Source organism: Lotus japonicus, chromosome 4 (genome assembly GCF_012489685.1).
Source record: "Lotus japonicus ecotype B-129 chromosome 4, LjGifu_v1.2".
In the NCBI taxonomy this organism is placed as follows: Eukaryota; Viridiplantae; Streptophyta; class Magnoliopsida; order Fabales; family Fabaceae; genus Lotus; species Lotus japonicus.
This window is the reverse complement of record NC_080044.1, coordinates 68,253,167-68,264,147: the sequence shown is the minus strand read 5'-3', so window position 1 is coordinate 68,264,147 and position 10,981 is coordinate 68,253,167. Positions and strand designations below refer to the sequence as shown.

Below are 10,981 nucleotides of genomic sequence, written 5' to 3'. Positions count from 1 at the left end.
TTTGCAAAACCATCAAAATAATGTTGTCTAAATGAACGTTATTTTATCAGTACAACATAATTAAACAAAATTATCAATGGCAAAACCTGCTGTAGCATAGTGCCAATAGCAACCATTACACTGAATTTTCCTTGACAAAAAAATCTATATGGTTTCCAGTCATTCATCATCAGAATAATTAAACTTTATTGAGTGGGATTGTAGATCAATTGGTCCTCCGCGATATGTCCCACGTTTTTTCTTGGTCTTCTCATGACGAAAATCCCTGTATGTAGAAAAAATTATACACATTATCATGATTGAACATATTTCAAACAATTACCATATTAAAAAGATCTGATTTAGGCATAAGAAGGGCTTCAACTATACATGAAACTTGGCATGAAAATCTCAGAAAAGCTAAACTACGTTTCTTAATTGCCAGTTAAACAACAGATTTTCCATTGCAAGATTCACAAACCAAACATTTATTGGAACAAACTTCGTGAATTATTTATAGCCTGACTAAAAAGCACTAATCCTACAATGCTAAATTCACTTAAAATCATTTCATTTTCAAATGCATGACACAAGTTCATACAAGTGGAAGCACAACTACTCCAATATGAAATAACAGACCTTCCTCTAACTTGGCCAAGAATTTCTTGTGCTTTTGCACCATAACCATTCTCAGCACCATCCTGCAAGACAGATACACCGATACAAATTTTATGAGAATGCAACATAACAAAAACCACACCACTAACTGCATGGTAAAGCTATCAATTTATCACACCTTTGCCCAATAAGAGTTATCCTGAAGCCTCTCATCATGAAATTCTATCTTGTCAACTTGTACACGTTGAAATGCGGGCTTTGGCTGCAATTACAAAAGCACGAATTCCAGCATAAATCTTAGCTTCAGTAGGGAAATGGGAATCTTAAATTCATTTTCTACAAATAAAAAACTGTAGAAGAAATATAATAATCATAGGCAAAGAATGAGCTAAGAGTTGACAGATAAAATTTAACCGCAGCTCAAAAAGCACATAAAGAAGAATGGACAGACAGTGAGTAGATATAGGAGAAGAAAATAACTCAAGATAAACATGTAGGAATTTGTAATAGTCAACTATTTCATTTAATGGAACACTAGAAAACACAATAACCTGGAACTTTACCAAGGTTTTAGCCTATATTCAAGTATTGATGTACTAATTCTCCATAAAAAAACAGATTTCCTAGAAAATGAGGATAAAGAATAAACTTAAACTGGCATTAAACAATGTGCAAAAAAAAGGTAGATTCTAAATTCTATCGGAGAACAAATAAGCAAAAATCACTCAATGCTATGATTTCAAAGTATTTAATCTACTATCTAAGTACATATTTACAGAATAATCATTAGTTATGGTATACCTCACTTGATCCCTTGGGCTGTTTCTTCTGAGATCTCTGCCCAGATTTCTCAGTAGCATTCTCAAGGTATCCATTCGCTTCCTTATTAGCTTGCTCGTTAGATGTCTTCTGCAACTTACCTTCATTCAAATTCTCTATTTTTCTGCGTTTGGTTTCTTCATCTGCCTTTATCTCAGCAACTTGTTGACCATTTTCTTCAGAAATTTGTCTTTTCCTTTTCTTAGAATCTTTCTTCTCCTCGGGTGTCACTTCTTTGTTTGAGGCTTTAGAGTCTTCTTTTTTTGAAGCAGTTTCATCAGGATCACCATTCTGCTCTACTGCATCACCTTCACTACTTCTTTTGTCTTTCTTTTTAATTTTATGCTTGGACTTTTTCTTTAATTCAGCACCATTAATAACTTTGGCATCTGTAGGTACATCATCCTTAACTTTATTCTCTGTAACCAAAGTCTGTGACTCCAATTGGTCATCTCCCACATTATCAGCAAGAGATTCAGAGACTAACTTGCTTTTCTTTTTCTTCTTTTCCTTTGATTTACCCTCTTCCTTGTTTTTGGAGGGCACACCTGCAACTAGCAAGAAGTAGAGAAGCAAATATAAAGAGTTGATTGTCAGAGCTCGGGAACCAACAGAATGAGATAATGAGCAAGTTCTGGAAAAGAGGAATTCACCATTACAAAAAGGTTTTTGAGGATTTAAAAGCATACCTTGCTCCTTTTGGTCATTGACATTTGACTTGACATCCTGGCTACTGAAAAGACATGAAACAACAGAAGGAAAAGCTCAATTAACGTATAAACGAGACCTAAATAACACTTAAAGATCCAAAACATCGTTCACAAAGAGAGACTAACTGGAGCAGCAGCGATTAGAAAAGTGACATCAGATTGGACCAACCTTTGTAATTAGTAATTACTACTGATTATACATGGATACTCAACAACATCTGACAAGGCCAGTTATATTGTCTTTTAAGCAAATTAGGAATAGTTTTACATGACATGAGTTGAGGGTTTTCAAAAGAAAACAATAACTAAAGCATCGGTGTGCAGTTTATAGGATTCAGCAGTATGTTAAGATAGACCAGAGTGTCAGAACCCTCAGCGAAATCTCTTTGCCTATATACAGGGGCATAAGGGAAATGATTAAGTTTATGGCTCCTTTCTTTATTTAAAGAAGTTTCACATAGGATAAGTGTAAAAAGATTTTGTAGTGTTTACAATGGAAATTCGGCTCTATGTTTTCTCTTACTTTTTATGATTAGGAGATTACTTGACCTTGCCTCAGTTATAATTTTTCTCATAACTTTTTCATTAGGACAGGCAATACTCAAGAAAATAATCCCATTAAAATATATAGAAAAATCTTTTCTCACTACTTTCCTGAAAGATTTTAGCAACCAGACATTCCAATGCTTTGATGTAAACCAGTGTTTTATTGATCACATGATTAAGTATTAATCTGAAACAGGATTATAGTAACATTATGCATACTTTAATTAAACATAATATATTTGGACAATTATATTCATAATGCCACACCAAATAGCAAGACATTTCAAAAATACAGCTAACGTTGCTAGTCTTACCATGTTTCTAGATATTTGAGGAACAATTCTTCCAGATCAACTGACGACTCATCCACATTATCCTTCTGCAACACAATCAAGAGCGGCAACATAAAACAAGATAAGCAAAATCCAGTCAAATTAATAGCAAAAAGGAAAACATAAATCCAGGATCCTGATAAACTCTAGCTCATAAGTGATAGCACGCATAACGCGCTCACTTTGCTTTGCTATGTATGTACATAATTCAAATAGTTTCTAACTTGTTATCCCAGCAAGAAAAGTTGACAAGGCACAACACCCCTATTTTAGACCTAGTATTACGATTAACATCATGTAGAACTCAGGATATCTATCACAGCCTCCACATACTACTCCTTCCAATTAGTTTTACGAATCAAAAATCATGTTGCATAACCTGAAAACATGCATGACATAAGAGCCACTCACATATAGAGCATAAAAACAGTGAAGACCTATTCCCTAATGTATCACCACAGCACTATTGTGCAATATCCTATACAGTGAAACCCCATTGCCCAATGCTACACCATTATCGCTCAGCATCCAATATCTAACTAAAAGTTGTAAAATTCATCAAGCATAGAGTGAAGCATCATATAGTTTCAACCAAGCAGCAAAACCCACCTCGATTTTGGCTTCAGAACGAAATTTTTTGAGGGATTTGGATAACCCACGTCGGTCGAAGTAACGGGCAATGGATTGGTGAAGAAGAAGCCTCTGTTCCAGTGTCAAGGTGAGGGTGGTTCCATTGTCAGCGTCGTGCTTCATGGTTTGGTTTCTTAGCAGAACCTGACGAGGGGTGAATGCGAAGATGGTAGAGCTGCTTGCTTTGTGGCTTGGTGGAGTTGCAGGCATGCGAATTGGGTTTGGTTATGTAGTAGCAATCACACCAACCACACTGCAAATGGTGAAGAAGGGTTGATTTAGGGTTTAGGGTTTCATCGTTCAAGTTTCCAACACTTTCGGCTCGTGCGGGCCTTTGCCACTGTGTGTAAACTTACTGTTGGATTTTGGACATATTAAACCTAGGTTCAATTGCAGACCAAAAAATCAGGCCCAATAAGATATTGGAAATGAAGTGAGGGAAAAAAGTGTAAGCTTAAATATATGTTTAAAGTACTTAGATTTAGTGACCAAAAAAAAAAAGTACTTAGATTTTGCCAAGATCGGTTGGCACAACTGGCTTCAAGATCCGGGTTTAGCACTCACCTCCTAAAGGTCGAGGGTTCGAATCCCACTGGGTTAGTAAAATCTCAGTTGGTGGGCAACCCTCCTCGGGGAGATCCCTCGGCGCTCCTTCTAAGAGTGGGCCTCTGGCCTCCCCCACATGTCACTAGCGTCCTGCCCGGTACTCTTGGACATCGGACATATTAAACCTAGGTTCAATCGCTAACCCCAAAAACAGGCCCAATGAAATATTGGAAATGAAGTGAGAAAAAAAATGTGTAAGCTTAAATATGTTTAAAGTACTAGATTTTCTAAGACAAATCAAATTTACACATTATGGATAGAATATGATAGGAGATAAAATTACATTATATCATCATGTATATCGTATTATAACCGGATGTGATTTCAATATCGTATTATATCTCCTTACTATGTCCATCTAACGAACTCTTAGTGTTAATTAAGTACGTTGGCACTACCTTAGTGTTACATAAGTGAACGTTATTCACTTGTGCCAATGGCTTAGTGTCGCATGAGTCAACACTATTCACTTGTGTGAATGGTTGACGCTAATGAGTTAAAGTTAGTATTGCGTAAAGAGTTTACCCTCATATTTCAAGTTTGGCATCGGTCTGGCCGATGCAAACAATGACAATGTTAGTTTAATTTTCATGATGATGTGGAGTCTTTTGTTTATTGATTAAGCGTCTTGACTTGGTGGCTATCGTGCGCAAGTTTGACAATACCTCAAACATCATGTTGCTATATAATTTATGATGAATTAAGAGACTCCTGATTCATCTTGGTTCATCCTAAAATTTATAACAACTTAATTCAAAACGTACTAAGAATCCCTGTACAATACTCACTAACTCACATACGCTCAAGAAACCAACAAAAGATCTAGCCATCACACAATTTGGCGTTGTCAAATTTTTAGGTGATATAGTACACAAATTCATATAGATAATGTCTACAAACATCAATTTGTGGAGTAATGATATATAGTTTATATACACACTTCACTTTCTTTTCCATCTCATTTTCACTCATTTTTCTTCATATATTTCTGCATTTTCTGTCACATCACAAATTATATCACTCATTTCTTTCTTTTTTCTTCATCCTTACATGAGGTGGAGGTGGAAATGGATGGTTAAGAAAACATTATTGCAATTTGTGGTTTAGGTTGAAAAACTCAAATGCTTTGTAAACAAAAAAGGAAAATGATGTTTATACACCTCTCCACCTTTACGCATTGTTTGTTTGTGTAGAGTTTCAAGAGAGCGAGTTAGAAGAGAGGGAGTTAGGGAAGAGATGGGTGTTCCACCCTCGTTTGGTTGGCAAAGGGAGAGAAGAGATAAGATCTGAAATGTGGGACCCATGACCTTTTTTAGGTCTCTTATATTTGCGAAGAAAGTTGGAGGGGCTTTCACTAATTTTTTGACTTACCAATTTTACCCTTGGTTTTTCTTTCTTTCTAGCATGTTAATTGCACTGCACTTTGGGCGCGGATTGACAAATCATTTCCGAAATTAGATTGCTTGTATAAATGATTTTCTATTCTCCAAATTATAGATTTCATTCTTTTTCTAAAAAAAGTTTTGCTGGAGGTAATTATCTACATTAAATTTAGTTGTTTAAACTGAAAATAATAATAATAAAAATAATGTTGGGTTAAATGTCATTTCATACAAAATTAATCTTATCTCTTTCCACTCTCTATTCAACCAAACAAGGGGAGAGAGAAGCCACGTCATTCTTTCTCTTCATTCTCTCTTCTCAACTCTCTCTACTCTATTTCTAACATATATCTCTCTACTCTATTTCTCTCTTCTCAACTCTCTCTACTCTATCTCTTTCTTCTCTACCAAACAAAGCATTAGAGAGATGTAGAAATAAAAGAGAGAAAAATAAGTGATATGATAAGTAATGTGATATAATATATGAGAGAGATAGGAAAAAAATAATTAATGTGAATGTAAGAGAAATAGGAATATGAGAATATCAAAGTTTTAAAAAATACATCTGCTTCTACGCAGTTTTTTAAAATTGGGTAAAAAAAAAAAAACTTGTCGTCATTTTCTTATTTTATTTTTAATTTTACACTCATTTATGACCATGTGAAACCACTAGAAATTACATATTTTATTTATGTCCAACGGTAAACTTGTTTTTACACAAAAATGATAAACATAACAATACATTTTTTTCTCACCAATTTCTTGCTTATCTATCTTATCGATCTCTTCTCATTTTCTCCCATCATGGTACGTACAACAAACAAAGGATTTAAATGAGAGTTGTCTATTTGACTAAAGTTTATGTAAATTGCTCTATCTTAGATGTCCATAATAATTTAACTCAAATTTTATGTAGGGTCATCTTTTACACACTCCATTAAAATGTGGTAACCTACTGGTGTGTCTAAACATGAACATATAGTAACGTAACATAGCTTAGATTTTTTGAGTAGGCGATAAGATAAGATATGTATGTATATGCGTGAGAGTGAACCGAAAACAAGTTAGAAGTAAAAACCAACAAATATCTTCAACTTACTTCTATGAATGAAGTAATGAACCAAGAAGCTAAGGAACTCGTGACTAAAAACTTTTGTGAAAATGGTACAGGGTCATTTTCCATGGGCTCACATCTGCAGAAATGGAAAAACCATGGGCAAGGCTTCTCAAATAAAGTGCGGTGTTTGGGTAGCTGTAAATAGTATCTCACAACGCCCCAACCGAATCATGAACCCAATTCACCGATGCCTACTATAACGACAAATCATTGAGAGCAACCTTGTGAAAGCTACTCTCATTCCTTTTTTTCTTCAAATCTTACGTGTTCATCAATGTCTTATTATCTTTTAATGGGAGTTTGGATTTAAGTGTAGTTATTAGAATGATACTTGTGCTATTTAAAGTGATTCTCAAATCACTAGAAAGAGTAATACTCAAACTGAACGTAATGGTTTAAGTAGAAACGATCGTTGAGGTCATTAATACATCATGCTGGATTAATGAAACAAGTTTTTTTAGGAATTTTCTCATCGGTTTAATTTTTATGCACTGCGTCAACCAATCAGAAGCAAAGAGCAGTAGGTAGGAAAATGGCCCGATGAAAGAACATAACCTCTGCAAGGACAAGAGATAACACTGCAAGAGAAGATAAAGATGTTGTCGCAAGAACCTCACCATTAGCAGAATCAGACGCATAAACAAAGACATCAAAATTGACTTTCACTACACCTCGAGGAGGTCGCGCTCAAATAAAAGGAAGCTCCCAAGAGGTTGGTCGAACTGAGAGGTTGGCAGCCACCACAAAAGGATGCAAGGCACCAATACGACGCAACACACGTACGAATCTAGAGAAGTTGATGCTTTTCTCAGCAAGGCATATTCTTGGTTTCATTGCTCGAGATTGTCATGGTTTGGTGTTGACAAATGACAAGTGCAACTTCTCATGTGGAGGCTTTGTCCCTAGACTTGATTGAAGCTTTTGGTTTCCGTTAGGCGTTATCTATGAATTATAATCTGTATTTCCGTCAGATTGATTTACTTTGAGACGGATTGTTATCAACTTAGCTTATCGATGTTCTTGAACTTTTAAATGGATATTCTCAATTTTCAGTATTCAAAATTACATTTTTAATTCTCATAGGGACTTAAATAAGTGTATTTCCAAAATTTAAAGTTATGTTTGTAAATAAATTGAGGGACCAAAATTAATAAATCCCTAGCTATTTGTAGAAATTAAAACACATTTAACCCTTGGAATAATCTTCGAAACATCGAACACATCGTTGTACAAACTTGAAGCTCAAAAAATAAATGGTTGTGGCATAAGCGTTACTGGCGTTTTTGGTTCTTTGTTTGTCATTGTAGGTCCAAACCCCTTCCTGGCACATTATCCAAAAGCCTGTCTTGACATCACACTGATGAATCTCCCAAGGATCCACATGTACCACTCATCACTTTCATACGGATTGCTATGATTCATTTATCACGAAACAAAACAAAATCAACAGAAAAAAATTAAATTAAAAGAAGGAAGAGCAAACAGAGAATTATAATGCAACATGGTTTTCAAAAACCCCTCAACATTTCAGATGCATATCGATAAAATCAAATGCATGACACCTTCAAACAAAGCTTCAATTTCAAACTGACCCACCATGATTCAAGGTTTTGCACAAAACGACATCTTAGAAGTGCAGAATGGGTCCTATGGTAACCGGTTAGACAGCCTGGCCCCTATTCAGAAGAACAATACAAACAACAGAACAAAAATACCATCATCAATCCAATCCTCATTGTTCAAGATGTTTCCCAAATTTGGTAAACAAAATTTCCAATTTCCAAAAGGATTCAAACATTTTGCTTTAAAATGATGCAACAGACACAAATGATCATCTCCGATTAATTCAATGACTAATTAATTACATTACATTACAAAGCATCATCTCAACCAGACACAAATCTCCGACAACCTTAAAATTTACAAGCAACCCAGAACAGGGGAAAACAGAGAAAAGAGAAAACACCATGTTTTTACAAATTCTAGAAAGATGGAGATGAAGGAAACTAAGGATTAATAGCTAGTAACAGTAGAACAGCTCTAAACGACGAGCACAGAGAGTGCAAAAGTACTTCCTCTTGATCTTGAAGCACACGGGTAAAAAGCATAGCCTGGATTGAACCTCAACATCCATGGCTTCAACTTTGCCTCCACAGTGAGGACAGGACCCTGGTGCTTGTTGCTTCCCCAGCTGCTTCTCTTGGTCCTCGCACACACACACCAGCCACATTTTTCTCCTGCTGCAACTCGCTCTCTTCTTTCCAATGGTTTCGGTGGCCAACTTGGGAATATTTTTTGGGTTTACAATGGTTGCATGTGTAGAGAGATGTGGGCGTTTCCAGTGTGCTCCAGGCGGTGATATTTATAGAGAAAGGGTTGGGTTTGATGTGGGTGAATTGATAGTAAATGCTAAATAAAGTAAGTATTTGTTTTTTTTTTAAGAAAGTAAATATTTGTTACAATCATTCTAGTTTTAGATACTCCCCTCAATAATATTGTAACATTGGTTATGAGTTAAAAAAAATAAAATTTTTAAAAGATTATTTAGTCACCTAACCTAAGGTGATATATTATTGATATTGGGTGATTTAGAGGTAAAAAACTATAATTGTTTTAGGAGTAAAATATACTCACAAGTCACACCTCCTAAGGTTTCTCGTAGCAACACTATAGAATAGAACTTTACTATCTAAAATTAATACTTCACTCTGCTCCCTCTAATAAATTAGCCTCATCTAAAAAATTGACGCTAACGGAATATTTGTTGAAACTAAATATTATTTAATTCATATCTTCAAACAATGGATAAAAATAAAAAATATTATATTTTTTTTTTACCTAGTGAAGTTTGAAATACCTTATAAATAATTTTACTATTTGAATCTATTTTTCTTTAAAAACAACACAAATAAATAAAAAAAAGTGTGAATATCCACTTTGTGCATCGTCACATAACGCAATTTTTTTTATAGGCAAATATTAATTGTTAAATTAGTACAAATTATCATTCATCAGGGTTCGAACCCTGACCCTTCACCTGTAATTATTGCACCTAAAAAAGTGCGATTGTTCAGGATTGCGATGATAATTGTTGTTGGTGCAATGATTAGAAAAAAAAAGGCGTTGAATTGGGGGTGGCGATAGTGGAGGCTATAAGGGTGTTAAGCTTGGCATGGCCCTGCTTTGTGTTTGGGATTAGTCATGGTAGAATCTCAGTGTGAAGTTGTAGTGAAGGCAAATTTTGAAGCACAATTTTTATATGGATTTCACTATAGCTGATATATATTGCCAATTGGCAAATGATTTTATGATTGATTCATTTCCTTATGTTGGTAGGAAAATCAATTTTGTGACTGACAACTTGGCTAAGTTTTCTTTATCTCATGATAATGAAGTTTGGAAGGCCAATTTTCTATCTTGTATTTATGTTTGTTCTCTGTCGGACATTATGCTGAATTTTTTCTAATTTTAATTTCTTGTAGAAGTTATAAAACTGAAAATTTTATTTGAGCATAATATGAGTTATAATATATACACACACTTTTTTACTTCTTTTTCACATTCATTTTCCACATCTTTACTTTCTTTCTCCTTTGTACTTATCTTTTTCTTCCTCTACCTTTTCACACCTAAAAAATGAGGTGTGAAGATATAATTATTCAACATACGTCCATTCAACATTATGTTGATATCAATGCTTTCATGTTTACTGCAGACATATATAGGGAAGGTAAAACTAGAGGAGGTGGCAGCTTCATAACTAGGCACTAGCAATTGCATTTTTTTTTAAACTGCAATTTCATCTTGGATTATTATGATTAATTAATTGATTAAGCCTTCTTAAACTAGTTTTGATTGTATTTGAAGAATGTGTCTGAAAAAAATGTACTTTATGGATGACCGAAAGCTAGCCTTTGGTTTAGATGTTGTTAAGTTGATGAATTGATTCACATCATCGTTTTCTCCAATAAGTGGGAGATTCAAATTTAAGTCATACGGAGTAAAATAGTACACTCAACTGAAAAAATACAAGTTGAACCGATTGACTCTTGTAATTAAGTATGTTCTTGTTTTATATTTATGGTAATTCGTAAATTTTGATAAGGTTCTATTTTTTATTTTATATAAGCCATATCAAATATACTGAAAAGAAGTACAATGGATACTTCAATTCAATACAAAAGAAAAAAAGAAAACTAAAGTAAATGTAGCAACTATACAACAATAACACCAAGGATCCAC

The 10,981-nt window shown here is 34.5% G+C and overlaps 2 protein-coding genes across 5 annotated transcripts; both read right to left on the bottom strand.

Moving 5' to 3' along the window:
* Positions 1 to 3,981, bottom strand: LOC130714097 (uncharacterized). 4 transcript variants are annotated; one of them, XM_057563978.1, is made up of 7 exons: positions 3,614 to 3,981; positions 2,987 to 3,051; positions 2,106 to 2,146; positions 1,399 to 1,970; positions 776 to 859; positions 619 to 680; positions 1 to 265 (listed from the first exon to the last, which is right to left on the bottom strand). In XM_057563978.1, exons 1-7 carry the CDS (start codon positions 3,842 to 3,844, stop codon positions 160 to 162), a joined length of 1,161 nt encoding a protein of 386 aa, XP_057419961.1. In that variant the 5' UTR covers positions 3,845 to 3,981; the 3' UTR covers positions 1 to 159. The 4 variants fall into 4 exon arrangements, with proteins under 4 accessions (XP_057419961.1, XP_057419963.1, XP_057419960.1 ...); XM_057563980.1 differs by having other exon boundaries at positions 1,399 to 1,964; XM_057563977.1 differs by having other exon boundaries at positions 2,106 to 2,149; positions 3,614 to 3,980.
* A 4,539-nt stretch (positions 3,982 to 8,520) lies between these two features.
* Positions 8,521 to 9,105, bottom strand: LOC130713631 (uncharacterized). The gene has a single exon (XM_057563412.1). It carries the CDS (start codon positions 8,967 to 8,969, stop codon positions 8,760 to 8,762), a length of 210 nt encoding a protein of 69 aa, XP_057419395.1. The 5' UTR covers positions 8,970 to 9,105; the 3' UTR covers positions 8,521 to 8,759.
* Positions 9,106 to 10,981: the final 1,876 nt, after the last annotated feature.

Bases quoted from the DNA above. Each gene is read 5' to 3' on its own strand.
- LOC130714097 (XM_057563977.1), bottom strand. From the start codon at position 3,844: ATGCCTGCAACTCCACCAAGCCACAAAGCAAGCAGCTCTACCATCTTC. The intron at 681-775 runs GTGTGATAAATT...TCTGTCTTGCAG, and splicing joins ATAACTCTTATTGGGCAAAG to GATGGTGCTGAGAATGGTTA. The intron at 266-618 runs GTCTGTTATTTC...TTCTACATACAG, and splicing joins CTTGGCCAAGTTAGAGGAAG to GGATTTTCGTCATGAGAAGA.
- LOC130713631 (XM_057563412.1), bottom strand. From the start codon at position 8,969: ATGTGGCTGGTGTGTGTGTGCGAGGACCAAGAGAAGCAGCTGGGGAAG.